This window comes from Gracilinanus agilis, chromosome 1 (genome assembly GCF_016433145.1).
Source record: "Gracilinanus agilis isolate LMUSP501 chromosome 1, AgileGrace, whole genome shotgun sequence".
Taxonomy (NCBI): Eukaryota; Metazoa; Chordata; class Mammalia; order Didelphimorphia; family Didelphidae; genus Gracilinanus; species Gracilinanus agilis.
The window spans coordinates 600,284,490-600,303,653 of NC_058130.1; the positions used below are offsets into that span (position 1 = coordinate 600,284,490).

At 39.6% G+C, this 19,164-nt stretch overlaps 1 protein-coding gene across 1 annotated transcript in view; it reads left to right on the forward strand.

Moving 5' to 3' along the window:
* Positions 1–12,091, forward strand: part of ATXN1 (ataxin 1) — an 18,450-nt gene extending 6,359 nt beyond the window's left edge. Inside the window, exon 2 of the mRNA XM_044667590.1 lies at positions 11,557–12,091. Coding sequence (XP_044523525.1) covers positions 11,557–12,087 — 531 coding nt within the window. The 3' untranslated portion in view covers positions 12,088–12,091. The remainder of the gene's footprint in view (positions 1–11,556) is intronic.
* Positions 12,092–19,164: the final 7,073 nt, after the last annotated feature.

The window sequence follows — 19,164 nt, forward strand, 5'->3', positions numbered from 1 at the left end:
TCCTTTCCTTTCCTTTCTTCCCCTTCCTTCCTTCCTTCCTTCCTTTCTTCCTTCCTTTCTTTCTTTCTCTTTCCTCCTTTCCTTTCCTTTCTTCCCCTTCCTTCCTTCCTTCCTTCCTTTCAAAAAACCCTTGCTTTCTGTCTTTGAATAAATACTAACTGTTAATTTCAAGGCAGTACAGTAGTAAGGGCTAGACAGTTGGGGTGAGATGGCTTGCCCAGGGTTGCACAACTAGGAAGTGTCTAAGGCTAGATTCAAACCCAGAATTTCCATCTCCAGACCTGGCTCTTTTCCCATTGAGCCACTTAGCTATTCCAAAAATTCATTTACATGAAAGCCCATTTCTAATTGAACAATTATTGAAAAATAATAAGCAGTGGAAACCCTAATGAACTGAGGCTTTTAGGGCTTAGATGTTAATACTCTTTCCACCATCACCACCCCTCCTTGTCTACCCTATCATGTCAAATCACCCCATGGAAAAACAACATAAAAGGCAAAATATATCACTTTCCCATTCCTGTATGTATAACTTTTAGAGTGACATGCTATAAATTTAGGGCTAGAAACAACCATAAGGATAATGAAGTTCAACCCTCACATTTTATAGATGAGGAAACTGAGGCAAGAGGTTAAAGGACTTGTTCATGGAAATGTCTGACCAGATCTTTGTGACTCCGGGTCCAGTGTCACTGTCCCCTCTATCTTAAAAAATGATTTACAAAGGGAATCATGGAATTTAAAGTTGAAACCTATCCCCCAAAAGAATCCCCACTGTAATAAGCTCTAAAATACCCATCCAGAGCTTACCAGGATATATGGATGTCTCTCCCCAATCAAATGAAAAGACCTAAGCAGAAAGTATCCAAGTGGATTCTTCCTTCTTCCAAGAAGACTGAGTTACCCACAGAAGGGCAAGTGACTGGTTACTACTCCGTTGCTCACATACCAAGAGAAGGGACTCCTTATCTTGGCCCCTAATCAGCTTCCTTTCAATACCCCTACCCTCCACCCTGATCCTCAAACACAGGATTTCTGAAAAGTATGAAAAAAAAAGTACTCTCCAGAATTGTACTCAATGCTCTTTACAAAATACTTCAGGGCTGCGGATTCTTCTCAGTGATTCTTTCTTAAATACGATATTTATCACAACTCTTGTCTGTTTCTTCCTAGATCCTCAGTAAGTGACTGTTTCCTTTACCTGACTTGGTAGCTGTTTAATATATCCCAGGCCCTTGTCCCCTCTCTTCTTTGCCTGTACGTGTGTGTGTGTGTGTGTGTGTGTGTGTGTGTGTGTGTGTGTGTGTGTGTGTGTGTGTTGGGGCTTGGGGAGTGAGGGTGCTGCTTTTGTTGGCCTAATACACCACATGTCTCCCAATGGCTCTTATTCTACTCCACTATTTTTTAATTTGACTGCTGTGGACTATGAGTCATCAATGGCAGCTTTATGCATTTCATGGATTAGCTAGCACCTAAAAATAACTGGAGGCTTAATGCAAACAGCATATAAGCCCACACAGTCTTTTAGCCGCCAACATGCATCTGTTTGCCAACCTTTAAATATACCAACCAGGCCTCAAATTAAGGAAAATAGAGTGTCCATCTACTATGTGGCAGCAAGGTGCTGGGTGCTCATGAGGGACCCTGCCTGACCTTAGCAATGTTGTTGTGACAGTTGTGCCTGTCCTTGCCAGCATCCTGATACAGTCAATAAAGAGAAGAGTGATGATCACAAGGCTTTTTCTGACCAGATCTAGGGCTAGAAGGGGCTTCAGAGGATTTTGAACTCATCATTTTACATATGAGTAAACTGAGACCCAGAGTTTAAGTAAGTTCTCTAAGATCAGAAGTAGTGTCAAAAAAATTTGAATCAAAGTCCTCTGACTCTAAAACCTGGGTCTCTGAATTGTTTTGTTTTTCTACTGAAGCTAGTCTTCATGTTAAACATCTATGACAATTTGTCAGAATATAGAAGTGGGCAAGAATTTTTTTGTATATGTATTTCTTTTCCTGGGTTTTAAGTGTCAGGCTTTTATGAAAGCTCTGTAGACCCCCAGAGGAAAGAGAACAGGCCCTTTGGAATACATGTTTTGGTCTAGTGAAAAACTGTCATGTCAGAATCCCTTTTCATCTACACCTCCTTATTTGTCAAATGAAGCATGGCGGGTAGCCAGCATTTAAGGTCCTAATGTGCATGCCATATCACAATCAAAGCACTGTGCGAGTAGTGTGGCTGTAGTGTGTGTGCCTTGTCCTGATGGATTTTTCATTTAAATTTTGTGTTTACAGCACGATTTGTCAGCATCATTTGGGTGCCCACCAGGGCATGGGTTTACTGAACAACCTGAAAGGCTTCCAGCAAACACTGAGTCAGATGGTAGAATTAGCATGATTAAGTGACTTAAATAGAAACACTCTCAGATATTCTCATACTCGACTGAAAAGTTTTGACTGTTTTTATTAATGATTTTAAAACACTGAAATAAATGGCTCTCTCACTCATCCCCTTTACCATTGACACAGGATTCTTAGGTTTTATTAGTTTCAAAAGGATGCTCAAGTAAAGGGAACTTAAAAGAGAAGTGGGCTTTTCTCTACAGAAATAAACAAGATGAAATACTACCAATGCAACCCAAATATACAGGTTTCAATTTTCCATCCTCCCTGAGGCTGAAAGGAGGATGCCTGCCCTGTGGCTGGGCCACGGAGTGGCGTCTTTGCTCCTCTGCTCAAGGCAAAATTTTCCTATTTTGGAGAGAACCAAGCACAAACAGATGCCCTTCCCATTTGTGAAAACATGGCCCTCTTGGTAGGAAAAAGGGAGACATATTTTAACAACAGACGTTTTGTTTTCTCTGCATCTTGTTTCTGGTGATGTGTACATATGTGTGTATATACACATAGATTAATCTAAGGCTGAAATATACAATCAAACAAAATATAAATATATGTGTGTATATGTAGAGCTGTTGGGATACAGTAGATATTGACTGTTTTTTATGCAGTTTGATTACTCCCTAGGGCTTAGTCCTTTCTCTCTCCCTCCCCTGATACACACACACACACACACACACCACACACACACACACACACACACACACACTCACACACACACACACACACACACACACACACACACAGTAGGTGCTTAATTCCTCCTGGTTGATTGATTATGCACACACTGGATTTGGAAAATTACATAGAAGGCAAGTTACCAGCCAGCCAGGTAGATGATATATAATTAGTTCTTCTTTAGTTATCATCAGGGAAGAGTTTCCTTCCCACCCTGGTGTTTCTCTCATGAATGAAAGCATGCACTTGTGATGCAGCTGGGTGCTATGGTGTGTTGGTGAAAGACGGTTGCTTTATTACAAAAAGCAACACCAGCAGGGAGAGGCAGTTTGGTGGAAGGAAAATCACAAGATTATAGATTATAGAACAGAAAGAAACCTGAGATATGATCGAGTCTAAGAATCATGTACTTAGGCAGTATATGATAGAGCAACTATTGGAACCCACTAAGTCTTCTAACTTCTAACTCCCATTCTAACCCTGGATTGGGAATCAATTCAAATCACAGCTCTGACATTGACTATATGTGTGACCTTGAAAAAGTTATCTAATCTATCTGGACCTCAGTCTCCTCATCTGTAAAATAAGAAGGTAGGAGAAGATGATCTCTCAGGTCACTTTCTTGCTATAAATCCTATGATACCAAGTTTCTGACTTCAGCTTGCGTCAAAGCTAAGAGATATTAGACTTAGAGGAGTTAGTAGTATGAGGATGACCAGAATGATAAAAATTAGATAAAAAGATTGTTTTTAGGGGCAGCTGGGTAGTTCATTGGATTAAGAGCCAGGCCTAGAGAAGGGAGGTCCTAGATTAAGACAGACACTTCCTAGCTGTTTGACCCTGGGCAAGTCACTTAACCCCCATTGCCTAGTCCTTACCACTCTTCTGCCTTGGAACCAATATACACAATATTGATTCTAAGATAGAAGGTAAGGGTTTAAAAAAAAAAAGGTTGGTTTTTGAATAGAAGTATTTGGATTTTGGTATAAAAGCTACCAAAAAGGAATTTTTCTACTTCAGTTTGCTTTTTTTTTTTTTAAACCCTTAACTTCTATGTATTGGCTCATAGGTGGAAGAGTGGTAAGGGTAGGCAATAGGAGTCAAGTGACTTGCACAGGGTCACACAGCTGGGAAGTGTCTGAGGCTATTCGGTTTGCTTTTGAAGGTCTTGAGAATGGGGAGTGAGACAGAGAGAGAAGGAGAGACAGAGAGAGACAGACACAAACACAAAGAGAGAGACAGAGACAAAGAGGAGGGGGAGAGAAAGAGAGAATTTAAGGAATGGGAAAGGGAAGAGTAAGAAATTAGAACTCAGATGCACATAGTAAGAAAAATGAAGGTCAATTTGATCTTTGTATTATCTTCCTTCTCTTTTATTTGTCAGGTTTTTCGTTTTTTTAATCAGGTGAAATGTTAGAAATGTAAAAGGTGTGGTAGCTTAAGTAACAGGAAGGAGCAAACATAGCAGGCACTGGTATGAATAGGAAATAAGTAAAATTTAATTAATAAAATCATAACTCATTATCTGACAGATGCTACTAAGAGGAAGAAAGAAGTCAAACATAACTTATAGTCAAGGAATAAGAATCTTTCTTGGGTGAACCTATTGCCCGAAAGGAAATTTTATCACCCTCTACTCTCAAATGTCTTCCTTGAGGGGTAGGGTAGGACTGTAGAACCTGTTCATTTAGAATGAATCAGGGTGAATAGTCAGTAGTATTGGTGCCAAGATGGTCTACAGGCTGCATAAACAGAAATGTACCCCATGCCATTGACCTCAAAGGAGCCAGCCTGTTGTTTGAATATTGCCTTCTAGTGGCAAAGAGATAAACTTTTCTGCATTTCCAAAGTAAGCACCAAATGAATGTATGTTATTCAAGCACTAGCTAAGTGCTGGAGATTCAGACAAAGAGCGTGATTCCCCTTGCCTTTAAGGAGCTCACACTTTTATTGGAGAAGACAACACATGCAAAAAAGTTCACCTTCGGATTGGTGAGGAAAGCCCAGAAACCGTAAGGGTTCAGTTTGGGTGCAAATGGCAAGGCCCAAGGATCTTTCGATCAGATCAGTAGGTTAGATCATAGCATGAGGTGAGGGAGGGAAGGTTCTGTAGAGGTAAGACCTAACGGCATGACTTAATAGTAAGACCTGGAGGATCTTAGAAGGAAATGACCATATAGGATAGAAGCTAAGCTCTTCTGGTTCCCCCATCTCTCCAACGAATAGGATCAGAGATTTTAGAGCTGGATGGGACCACAGAGATCAGCTAGTCCAAATAATTCATTTTATAGATAAGTAAATGAAGTTCCAGAAAGGTAAAATTGTCTTCTTGCTCAGCATCATACAGAAAATAAGAGGCAGAGCCAATATTCAGATCCAGGTTTTATGATTGACTCCATATGCAGTTCCCTTTGCATTATACTGAGTTGTTTTGACTTCATAGACAAATCAGAACATTTGGTAACCAGGCAAATTGGGCTTTACTTGTATAAAAAAATTTTTGTAATGCTACATATTTATGTCATATTTTCTAAACTTTACCCAAAACACATACTATTTTCATGCCTACATTTCTTATTTTGTATCCCCTCTCTATCCCTAATGTCCTTTTCCTTTCCTTCTCGCTACCAAAACCCTACCCCATCCTTCAAGATCCAACTCAAGTCCTTGTTTAATGAACTTTCCAGAAGTCATTGACTTCTTACTCTTCTGAACTACTATGACATTTTTTATTGGTACTCATTTGGGTATATGACCTTATATTGCCTTAAATAATGCAATAACGTGTTTTTTCTTTAATAAATGTTTGTTGGGGTGTGTTGTATCCTGTGTGTATAACTGTCCTCTTATCTAGATTGTAAGCTCTCCCAGGGCAAGAACTATGCCTTCATGGCTCCTCTATTTCCCACAATGACTTGGATATAATAAGTACTCACTAAGTATTTGCCAAATTATTTCAAAAATATCAAACCTAGAAAAAGGTCACATATAATAACAGTAGTTATTGAGTTGTTCCAGTGTGGAAAGGCAGCGGCATGGTAAAGACTTTAGCAACTAAAAATAATATTGGACATGCTCCCTTATCTTCAAAAGTTGTGGCATCCTTACATAATCTCTGCTTAATAGAAAACAGCCAGTATGACTAACAGCAGTTTTCTAAAGTTTAGAATTCTAAGAGAACAGAATGCAGCATATAGGTCCTTTTGGAAATTTCTTCTTGTGAGTTATTTTTTATGTTAATTTCATATTCAGTAATGCTTAAAAATTCTGATTGTGAGCCTAATTTTGAAATACAAATTTATTAGTTGTAGATGTTTTAATATGCTCGTTAATGATGTGTAACAAGATTTTAAATGACATGGAAGGAAGAAGATTTTAGGTCAAGTTCATCTAGAAAAAAATATACAGAGAATTAAAACAGTTATCCAGATAATTCAGGCCCTCGAAAACACTGCTAGAGGAGAGGATGGGGGAAAGGGGATGACATTCAGAATGAGTAATCCAGTTCAACTGGCTATGTTATTCAAGCTAGCTTCTTTTTTTTTTAACCCTTAACTTCTATGTATTGGCTCTTAGGTGGAAGAGTGGTAAGGATGGGCAATGGGAGTCAAGTGACTTGCCCAGGGTCATACAGCTGGGAAGTGTCTGAAGCCAGATTTGAACCTAGGACCTCCCATCTCTAGGCCTGACTCTCAATCCACTGAGCTACCCAGCTGCCCCTAAGCTAGCTTCTTAAAACAATGAGTTAGGTATAAATTGCAGAGGATAGTTCTACTTGATAAAAGGAAAAAAAAAGCTAGACCTGTTCAAAATTTGAATGGAATACTCTATGAGATAATGAGTTACTTGTCTTTAGGCAAAGCCTAAATGATTGCTTGTCTAGGGTTCATAGAATCATAGATGAAGGGTTGGAAGGGGCTTCAGAGGCCCATTTGTCCAACCTTCTCAGTTTTCAACTGAAGAAATGTAGGCCAAGACTTTGCCTAAAGTCACATAGCTAGGAAGCAGCAAAGTAGGAATTCAAATTTACTTCAAATCTAGCACCCATGTCCATTACACCATACAGTCTCTGGTTGTTATAGAAAGAATTTCTGTTGAGCTTTGGTTTGTTTTATGTCTTATATCTTTTGTCCCCTTATCAGCTAAACTTCTTGAGAAAGTCATCTATAATCCATGCATCTCCATCTCCCCTCATTCAACTCTAAACCAAGTACAATCTGTCTCCAACCCCTATTTTGACTGAATCTTCTCTCTTCAAAGAGGCCAGTAATTTCTTAATTGCTAAATGTAAATGACCTTTTCTCAATCATCCTCCTTTGTCCTCTCTGTAGCCCTTGACACTGTTGATCACTCTCTTCTCATAGATATTCTTTCCTCTAGGTTTTCATGGTACCATATTCTCATTCTCCTCCTTACTCTCTAACTGCTCCTCCTTCTCAATCTACTTTGCTTGTTCTTCAGGTCATGCCCACCCACTTCTGGGTGTCCCCCAAGTTTCTGGCTTGAGCCCCCTTCTGTCTTCCTCCATCTCACTTAGTGGGAACTCTCAATGAGATAATTGATCATTTCTGTGCAGATGATTCTCATATCCATATATCCAACCCTAACCTTTCTCCTTAGATTCATTTTCCCAGTCTCTTGGGCATTTTGAGCAGCCCAAACTCTGCATGTCAAAAGTAGAACCCATTATCTTTTAGCCAGAACTCTTTCCTATTCTGAACTTCCGCATTACTTTCAAGAGGACAGTTATCTTCCTAGTCACCCAGGCTCTTAACCCCAGCATCACTGTCAATTCCTCTCTCATGCTTACTCCACATATTCAGTGCTTACTAAGTCTTATTATTTCTACCTTCATGACTACTTCTCTCTTCTCACAAATCCAACACCCCCCCCCCATGCAGGCTCTGATCACCTCACACCTGGATTATCACAGTAGCCTTCTGGTTGCTCTCCTTGCCTATTTAACATTTAAAGCCCTTAACCTTGCTCCTTCTAGTTTTCCATTTTCCTTAACTCTTGCCTTCCACCTATGCAGTGATCTAGGAATATCTACCTCCTTGCTGTTCCTTGCACCTAATACTCCTGTCGCTTGACTCTATGCCTTGAACTATCTGCATGCCTAGACTTCCCATACTCTTCCTACTTAATTGTTTTCCTGGCTTCTTTCTTTCCTGGGCAGCTAGGTAGCTCATTGGATAAAGTGCTGGGCCTGGTGTGAAGAACACCTGAGTTCAGATCCAGCCTCTGACACTAGCTGTCTGATTATGGGCAAGTCACTTAAACTCTGTTTCCTCAACCAGAAAATGGAGATAAACCCAGGCTGGTTGTGAAAATCAAATGAGATATTTGTGAAGTGCTTAGCACAATGCTTTGCATATAGTAGGCATCTAATAAATGCTTACATCCTTCTTTTCTTCCTTTTAAGATTCTGCTGAAATATCACCTTCTGCTGCTAAAATCTAAGCTATAATTTCACCTTTCTTGACCCCTTCTTCTTCCCTTCCCCTGCTAATGCCTTTCCTCTGAGATTGCCTTCCAACTATACTGTATGTATCGTGCATGTACATAGTCATTTATGTGTTGTTTCCACCATTAAAATGTGGGTTCCTTAAGGGCAGGAATCACCTTTTGGCTTTGGTTGTATCCCCAACACTTATTTACCCCAGTGCCTGACATGTAGTAAATGCTTAATAAATACTTACTGACTGCCTAAATAATATGAATATTTGACCTAGCTGGATGTCAAATGTGACTTTAAGTTTTTATAACAGTAGATTTCCAAGGCCAGGAGAATACCTTTGGAATGAGATATCCAGAATGTAAGAAGAAAGAGAAAAAACACATCAGAAGAAAGATAAGACAGACCTTTGAAGTCAGGGAAATAGGTTTTCTCCCACCCATTAACCAAACATAAACAAAACATTAATATAGACAGTTTCAGTATATTTCAAACCTGGTCTTTATTGCCCTTCTTCCCTTTTCTCCTCTGCTCTGTGGGTCCTCTTATATGGAGGCTATGCAAGCTCTGAAAGCAGAGCAAATCATCTTCCCCTACCACCCACTATTTATTTGAATTTTGTTATAGGAAGGAACAAAAAGCTACAAGTCCTGTAACTTGTAAGATGTCAGAAATAATTTGGGAAGTAATTGATGAAAGTGGTTCATCTATATTCACTTCTTAGTGACAGATAACATACTTAGATATGAAAGCTTCTGAGAAGCTCCATCCTAATGAGACTGTAGATACCTGACAAGAAAAATAATTTATAAACCAGGAGTGCCACAAAGATTTATTTGTGAGCATCAAATAAATATTTCATTATTTATATAGACCAATAATACAGATTATAACAAAGTGCATGTGCTTTTTGTTACTGTCTTTATATGGTTACACTGGTCTTTGAGTTTTTTTCATATATAAAATTATTTTAAGAGATTAAATATTCCAGAGAAATCAGCTCCTTCAAGACCTCTGATGCATATAGCTACTTGCCCTCCTAAGGATGTTTTGTCCTGTTCATTTGTAGTTCAGACTTCTCCTGGTGAAAAAGAAAGAAAATATAGCTTCAGTCCATTGGGTCCTTACTAACCCTAACAGATAAAGCTGAATCTTGTACCCTAACCACACCAAAAATGATTGGATTAAAATAGATGATTTGCTCAAGAAATAAGGATGTTCAGTCCATTGTCTTCTTTCATCTCCTACCACTACTTTGCAAATAAAAAATTTCTCCCATTCCCATAAATGGAAAGATATAGAAGACAAGTAGACTATGTGAAGGAATATAGTTATTTTTCTTCCCACCAAGGATACATTCTACCAACCAAAGCCTTCTCTTTGCGAATGTGTGACAGCTTCATTTTCAATGTGAAATCCTGCAGGAAGGGTATTTTTTGAAAGAAAAAAAAAAAAAGGCTAGAAATAAAAAAGGCTCTAAATCAGTGTTTCCCAATATTTTTTGGCCTACCGCCCCCTTTCCAGAAAAAATATTACTTAGCCCCCTGGAAATTAATTTTTTTAATGTTAATAGCAATTAATCGGAAAAATAAATGCACCTGTGGCCATCATTGTTCCCCTGGATCTCTGCAGCACCCACCGGGGGCGGTAGCACCCACTTTGAGAACCACTGATCTAAAGGAATAAAAGGCAGGTGCTAAGATTGATAACTAAAAGGAAATGACCATCCCTGGAACATGGAAAAATACCTGAATGGAAAATATAGTTGTACCAAATGGATGAGTGAGGCTATCACAGGACATGTCTAGAAAATGGGTCAGAGTTAAAGTGAAATATTTTATTACGGAGGAGTAAGGCAGTGGGTAGAAAAGCATACCCTTGAGATTGTAGTTTCACTTTTTTTTTTATAAATCAATGTAGAGAGACTGTACTCTCCTTTTGGCTTCCTACTTTTGAGTGAAGCAGAGCCATTCACTTGGCAAAGAAAATGTGGGAAAAGAAGCTGATTCGACTGTCCCAACATCCATATATATGAAAAATAGGTGGCCTGAGTATATATATCTGAGGCAATTGATGCCTCTGACACTTTAGGACTGCAAGTAGTATCTAGTGATGCTCTACTACTGTTCTCATATATTATTATCCCTTTGCCTTAGCTGGCACCCGTTAGTCACTCTAAGCTCTGAGCTGCTCTCCGCTTCCATCCACAATAGGTTGGTGACTAGAAAGCCTTTCTCTGACAAGAACAGGCTAACCACTCCCTTAGTACATAGCTATGGCTATGGTTCATAACATCTAGCCAAAGAAAGCTAATAAAAGTTGGAGCGGGGGAACCCTCAAACTAAGGTTATTTTTTAAAACTTCCTATGCCTGACATTATTACAAAGTGGTCTCAGACAGATATGCAACTTTGGATTTAGGAAATTCCTTATAACTGCTTCACAGCTTTTGTTATTCATATTACACTCAGTCTCAAAAAAATTTTTTGAGGAAGTCCACTTAAAATCAAACCAACCAGGAGCTCTGTGGAGGCTGGGGTACCAGAATGAGCCCCAATAACAAAATCCTCCTTGATTGACATGCAAGTAAAGTTAGGGCCAGAACAAAAAGGCAGGTGAAGAAGTCATGGCCATCAGCCTTTACTCCCTCAGTCAACATCCCTGAGAACATAGCATGGACTCAGTAAGGACTTGCTAATGGATTCATTTCAACAAGTAATAACACTAGCAGTGATGCCCAGTGAGTTATTGTTAAAGGTGCCGAGTGGCTGTTTGGAATTTCCATCTTTTTCATTGGTCTCTGCTACAATTCTATATGGTAAGTACGGGTATGAAGATAAAGTAGTCATTTCAAGTTGTCTGGGTGGCTAGTAGCATACCTTAGTCACACCTCATGTCCATGAATAAAAAGCAAATGTTTTCATAGTTTTTCCCCTCTTTTTCCCTTTTTCCTTCTCTTTCTTCTTCTCTTCCTCCTTTCTCCTCTCCTGCCCCTCTCTCTGTCTTCTCTCTTTTCTGTTTCCACAGGTCAGCGTTGAAGTCTTGGTAGAATATCCTTTTTTTGTATTTGGACAAGGCTGGTCATCATGCTGCCCCGAGAGAACCAGCCAGCTCTTTGATTTGCCATGTTCCAAACTCTCAGTCGGGGATGTCTGCATCTCGCTCACCCTCAAAAACCTGAAGAATGGCTCTGTTAAAAAGGGCCAGCCCATGGATTCAGCCAGCATCTTGCTGAAGCACTCAAAGAACGACAGTCTAGTAGGAAGTAGACACAGGTATGCCGAGCAGGAAAATGGGATTAATCAGGGAAGTTCACAGATGCTAGCAGAGAATGGCGAACTAAAGTTTCCAGACAAAATAGGATTGCCTGCAGCACCCTTGCTCACCAAAACAGAACCCAGCAAGCCCGTGGCAACAAGGAAGAGGAGGTGGTCTGCACCCGAAACACGGAAACTAGAGAAATCAGATGAGGAGCCGCCTTTGACTCTTCCCAAGCCTTCTTTTATTCCTCAGGAGGTTAAGATTTGCATTGAAGGTCGATCTAATGTAGGCAAGTAAAGGCGCTTTGGGGGAAAAGAAATTAGGCTCTCCCTTGTCATTTTTATCCAGATTACTGTACTGTAGGCTAAATAACCCAGTATTTACATGTTATCATCTTATTTTAGGTTTATGTTATAACGTTGTTATAGTTGCAGCTGGTATTATGCAGGAGACTGGTGCATATGTTTTTTTTTTCCACAAGCTTTTGTCAGCGATTAGGTTGGTTGGGAGCTAAAGCTGGGGCTTTCTAGGCTCCTCACAGATATTTAATGGAAACGAACATGGCGTCCTGGCTCCTGCCTTTTTTCTGACAGTGCAGAAACACCTGGTGTCCAGCTGACTTCTGCTGATTCTTTCTCATGAGGCCACAGAAAGGGAATTGGAATGGAAGAATCAGAGTGAATGTGTGAGAGTGTGTGCCTCTGTGTGTGTGTGTGTGTGTGTGTATACACATGGATGCAGATGTAAGTGGTTATCTCTTTCTCTCTGCCGCTTTCAGTCTCTCTCACTCACAGCATGAAATTATAGCTCCATTGCAGTTGTCATTACAAGGTCCTCACACACAAAATCAACATTAGGAACCCAGCTTTAAGGCATCTTCAAGAGGCATCAGGCAGGAAGCAAATAGTTTAAAATCACATTTCTCTTCAACTTATTTTACAATGAAAGCGACTTTTAATCCAATAAATATATATCTATATATAAACATATATTTTCCCCCATGGGGCCTGACTGCACTGATATTTTTCATAGAGCAACTGCCACGTGTGGATTCCATTTCTGCTTTGCTAATGACATTGCAAGGGTGTAACTTCATGGGAAAAAAAAAATCTAGTCCCCCTCTTGCATTGATTTGTTGAGGTTGGGTTGGGTTGGTTTAGATTGGGTTGGGTAGGGTATGGTATTCTCCTGGGGGAAATGGAGAAAGGGATAGTGGTTCACCCGATATAGAGCTGCCAGCAAAGGCCTACTTTCAGTTTTCATGCAGTGTTAGAAAAGCAGATTGGGTTTTTCCATGGACATTTGCTTCTAAGAGGTAGATATGTCCTGCCCCTTCACCGAGTGCAAACCGAATCTGTTTGCACTTTAGTTGGCAAATCTTTTGTCTTTTTAACTCTAGTACTGTTTATAGTTCATGATTATGGACGACCTGGTGCCACTCTTTCAGATTTCAGTGTGACACACAGAATGGTATGTGGAAAATGAACAGAATGTCTTTAAGCACTTAAAATGCTATTCACACTTTATTACCGAGCATCTTGGTCTATCACTCAACTAGTACTGTATCTCACTTTTCATCTGTTCGGGAAGAAAAACATACACACAGAGAAGTTACTTTCCCATCCCTCCCTGCCCCCAGCACTGTCAACTCTAGTACAGTTTGGGAGAGTTTCTTGTAAGCAAGATGTTGGAAATTTTTATGTGGTTTAAAGGGATGAATGTGAATTATGAACCAGTATGTGACAGCAAACGTCCACCATGGGCAACTCGAAAGGAGGCACTTTTATTTAAACTCTGATGCTTGAGAAAGAGTAAAGGCATAGTTGGAGCTGACAGAAAATCAGAGAAAAAAAATGAGAGAAAAGGGATAGAGGGAAAATACTCATTTTTTTGTCCAGTGTTTTATTTTTTTTAAGGATGGACTTTAAAGAATCTTGCAATTTGCACATCTTGAGTTTATCATTTATGTAGTGTTCCTTCAGTTTTTTTCCAATAATGTTATGGGGAAGGGGGCGGGGGGCTGAAAGAGCATAAATAAATGTAGCAGTTTCTTTCTAACCTGCCTACACTCTAGGCCATTTTATAAGGTTATGTTCCTTTCAGAGTTCATTTTGATCTTTATATCACATCTATCACAAAGAACCAGGACTTAACAGGACAACTCTGAAAATCTTCAGATTCATTGAAAGTTTTCCTTACTAGGCATTTCTATATGTGATCAAGTTTTTTTTTTAAAGAAAACTTATTTTAATATTATTATTATTATTATTATTTTAATAATGACTTCTTTTCCATTTGAAATCAAATCTAGATTTCAGGTTTTGGTACAAAACAGGAAAGGGTATCAGAGTTTTCAGCCTTTCGTTCCCAGAAATCTGAAACATTTGGGTTTTGAGTTTGCATTTGTAGAGGGATTTTAAGAAACTGTACTGGTGGAGGTGGAGGGGCGCAACCAAATCTACAGTTTCCCTATTCAAGTTATAATAACCAAATGAAACAAATTTTCATCTGATATTTCCTCTGTCATTTAATATAGTACTTCCAGCTCGTCATAGAAATTTTCAGAAAATTCAAATATCAACCCAACTTTTAATTCTCTTGTTTGTTACTTGAAATTTAGCTAAGACCAGAACTAATTCTTTTTGTACCATTTTCTGAGATGTACCAAAAACATCAGAGTAAGTTTAAAATAGCTTGAAACTTTTCTTGAATTTTATTAACCTCTCAGCATGTTAGCAAATAGCAGTCTTGCTGCTTATTTAGTTCTGTAGTTTTTAAATGTTTCTGCTCGGAGAACTTGCTTAATCTTCCATATACTCTGCTCAGGGCATTTGCCATTCATTGGGTTTCCTTTTTCCTTCCCCCCCCCCTTTCTTTTTAACTTTTGATAGTAAGAGAAATATGGGGCCACCGTCCAGACATAGCTTTTATCAGCACCACTATAGATGGTGATTCACACATCCTTCCTCAGAAAGACACACACCTTCTGACGAACCAAGAAACAAGGACTTTCAAACTTACTGGACCTACGGAATTACTCAACACTAAAATGGGAAAACATACACTGTTTGGAGCAATAGGAACATAATTGTAATTTATGTGCTTTCTATTTCAGGTATAGAAATTACAGAATAATTGGTTCTTTCTCAATGTTATCCCATTTGATTCTCTTGCTTCGTTTATTTATTTTTAGCATGTGCAATACTTCACGTGCCAATGTAGGAATATTCACCAGTGTGCTGATAGCTCTCTTTCATACTCTTCAGACTTTGTCATCATTTGGTTATTCCTCCTTTCCCCAGAACCTTCTGTAGAGACAGGGCAGATTCAAAAACTAGCTCCTTGCCATCCATCTCCCTGCTCTTGTCACTGAGCATCGCATGCACAACTCAGGGGCAGCAGGAGGCTCTTCACCTTTTAAAGAAGTGTCCTATTTGTCTTCACATTTCAAAAATAACAAATAAAAATGCAGACCAGACCCAGGAGAAGGGGGGGGGGGGGAAGACTTAGCATGAGTTCCCCCAGTGACAACAAAAGTGGTAATATAAATGAAAAGGGTAAATGGAAGGAACCGATACCATTCACGTGACGGGCTCATCAGCATTAGCTAGGTAGTCCATTTCCCAAATGGTCTTTCTCATGAGTAGAAGTAGAACCAGTATCCTTGCCTGTTCACTTATGCCTGTACTTGTATCTCTGGGTGAGTGCAGGTCCCAGTGTATCCTGGGTGTTGTCCAGACACAAGCATTGGTGCCCATTTTAGGAGTGTGCTGTCAGCTAGTAGCAGTTGGAATCCGGGTCAAACAGCGGAGACTTAGCAGCAGCAGCATCTGTGAAAGAAGACTCCGAAGGGACTGGGGGTGAGGGGTAGGGGAGGCAGCCCTTTCAGGGGGCAGAAACTGGTCAGCCTCAGCTCATGGCTCCCAGACCTGTTGCTCCCGTTGCTACGAACTGACAGTTTTGGTCATTTTTTGTTATTTTGTTTTCTATAGTGAACAACAACACAGGCATAGAAATATTTAGGTATCATTCAGCTTAAGAGAATCAGTCACGTACCTCTCTGTACAATGCCCACTTTGCAATATTTACCAAGTTGGGTTTTTGTTTTGTTTCATTTTTGTTTTGTTTTACCTAATAGCAGGCCTTTTCGTTTACAATGGAACACAATCACCAAGAAATTAGTCAGGGCAAACATAAATAATAATAATAATAATAATATTAATAATAATAATAACAAAAACCTCTCTTTATAGGGATTTCTAAATATATAAATGACTGTTCCTTAGAGTGTTTAACTTAGGAATTGTTTCAGTTTGTCTGGGCCACATCGGGGTGGAGGGGGGGATATGGAGTTTGATGCCACTTACCTCAAGTCCTTCTTAGTGGAAATCCAAATTTCATTTTAATTCACATAATGACTTTTCTATCGATTTTTCATTTTCTCCCTTATCCCTCGCATCTCACCTCTACTCGCCTTCAAGTCATCTGAATTCAGGCTGGGACTGTTGTTTTTTGTTTTTTCTTTTGATCCCAGTGGTTAACTCTGAATCGTGAACCTCCTATTGTGTCAACTTTTTGTGTATGTGTGTACCAGGAAGTGGCATCACTACTCTGTCTCCCCTATCAAGGAACGTTGCGGAACCTTTCACACCTCTTAACTCAGGGATGGGGCTGGCGTGTGTGTGGTGCACTGATGTGTCCAGAAGCAGCACTTTGTCTGCTCTGGGGTAGGGTTGTTCAATTTCAAGGAGAGTTTGGATTTCCTGCATCATGTGGACTACTTCCTAGAGACTGCATAGGTTGCAATACATCGCTGCACGTTCTGAACGGAACTGTAGCTTTTAGTGATCACAAAATCTGCTCTGTGCACAGAGTTTGATCTTTACAGAAATCTGTTGCCAAAACTTTGGGTTTTTCTTTTGTCTGTTTGTTTTTGTTTTTCAAAGGAAACAATTGACAATACCCTGTTAACACTTATGACTACTACTAAAGAAAATCAATTCCTTTTCGTGAAGAGCAAATCTCAAAAGCTTTCTAAGACACTAATGCCATGTAATTTCAGAGATGGGCGAACCAGAGTTCTTAGGCTAGAAGGCCCCATTCACAAGATCTGGCAGTTGTCTCGGCTCCTGTGGAGGGAATGGCAACAGGACAAATGGTGGTGGCCTGGGCTCTCCTAAAATCCCTCGGGCTTCCTTTCTCTGTCACCTACAATGGCACCCCGAGAAGAACAGGACCTGCATAATCTGCAGTCCTGCCCAATGCTTTGGTGGTGATGTGAAAAGCAAAGGAAATGAATTATACTTTTGTAAGTGGAATGGGGGCTGTTGATTCCTTTTTTTGTGTGTGTTTTAACCCCAAATTTCTGAAATGTAAAATTGAAGAACACTTTGAGTAATAGAGATATCTAGAGAAATGACTTTTCTTTTTTATTTTTTTTAAAGCACATACAATATAATATTGTGTTCGGCCGGTTTCCTCTATTTTCCAAGGACAGTGTTGTGTTTCTGTTGATAGGGAAATTCCAAACAACTTGCACACCTCTACTCCAGAGCTAAAATTTCTTTTACATAGACGACCTCGCTTCAGATGTGTTACCTTACTGATAGAATCTTTCCTTGTAGCACTATACCTTGTGGAAATATTTTTTTTAATGTAAACCTAATTTGAAAAGCTTAAGAAAAAAACCTTTTTGAAGCACTCACATTGAGGAGTACAGGTAATTTTTTTTTAAATTGCACAAAAGAAAAATGAATGTTGAAATGATTCATTCAGTGTTTGAAAGACATGGACCTGTTGAAACAGTGAGTTTCATACCTTGTTTGTAAAAAAAAAATAATAATAAGCAGAGAAAGGTTAAAAGTTACATGTTGGTTATTTTTTTTTCTTTTCTGTAAATAGAAATCTGTCGTGTCTAGATGATGGGATTTGTATGGTTATGGCCAGGAGGAGTTACTATTTAAAAGGCTCTTAAACTACAACTATGCTTACTGTTATCTTTATGTTACATGGGTCCCTCACGTGAGGGAGGGGCACTCCATTTGGAGCTGAGAGAGCGCTGTCCGCCTGGACCTGTGCTGAAAGGCCTCAGAGCTTCTCCCTCCTCTGCTCCCAGCCTTCCCAGCTTTGACTTGTAAGCCATTGCAACTCCTTTTTGGTTTCTTTTTTTCCCTGAGATGATGTTTGATATCTTCAGCACTTCCTGTTCCAATAAATCCAAAGAATATAATCTCGAACAAGAAGTGTTTGTAACAAAGGATCCTCGCTACCAATAAATAAAGGACTCATTCAAAAAGAAGAAAAATAAAAGTTGGCCTTTTGTCTCACCCTCCCCTCATACCTCATTTAAATGGGGGCCGTGGTAAAGACATAGATTTTAATTTGAAGCCACAATCTACTTGCAACAGATTACTTTAATTTGATTTTTTTAAAAATAATTCTTATGACGCAGAGGCCAAAATCAATGGAATGTGGAGCAATTTCTGAGAAAAGAGCCCTTTTGTTCTGGTCCAAAGATCAGGTTGGACAGCAGGAAACCTGAACACCTGTGGGGTGAAGGGGGGTGATTTGGGAGGTCATTGAAACCTCCCCACAGTTCTTAAAATTCAGCATCTTTCCCCCTCCCTTCTAGCTGGCATCTAACTGTCTGGCCACATTCGGGGGAGGGGAGAAGAGCATGGGGGTCAGTTTGTAATATCCCCAAGACTCACATCAAAATGGCTCAACTGTATTAACATTTAAGTGCATTTGACCAATAGGTAGTATCTATACAATAACAGTCTTTAAGGATTTCAGCAACTTTTCTCGTTAACTAAAAGGACTCAAGTCTTCCACTGAACATAAATTGGAGACTTCATCCAAGTTTTCTTTTCTATTTTATTTGTCGGTTCGTTTCCTTTCTGGGTGGTCAGAGAGCCTGTCTCCTTTCCCTTGGCTAACCAGTAGGCCTGTATTGGAAGCATTGTTTACAGTCATACTCACTGCGGCAGATACTGCCCTTCAAAGTACCATGGGAGAAAACAATCTTGAAAAGTCAGCTGGCTGTAATTAGCAGTTACCCCAAGAGTCTAGGTTCATGCCCCCTTTCCCACCTCCCCCCACTCTGAGGCTTAGGTGACCTACCTGCCCTTAAGTTATTATATGGTCAAGGAGTGGCGTATTCCTCATAGACAGTCGATGGATGTTGAAACTCAATATTTATGTACTTTTAGATCATAGACTTGCTTGGTTCTTAAGCATATGTTATTTCCATGAACACTGCCTCTGCGCAGTGTTAAGATAGGGATTCCCCTTTACCCCCACTCCCTCACCCACTAATTATAAACTCAAATTACAGTGTCAACTAAAAGGAGGTTTTATTTTTTTTTCTCAGCC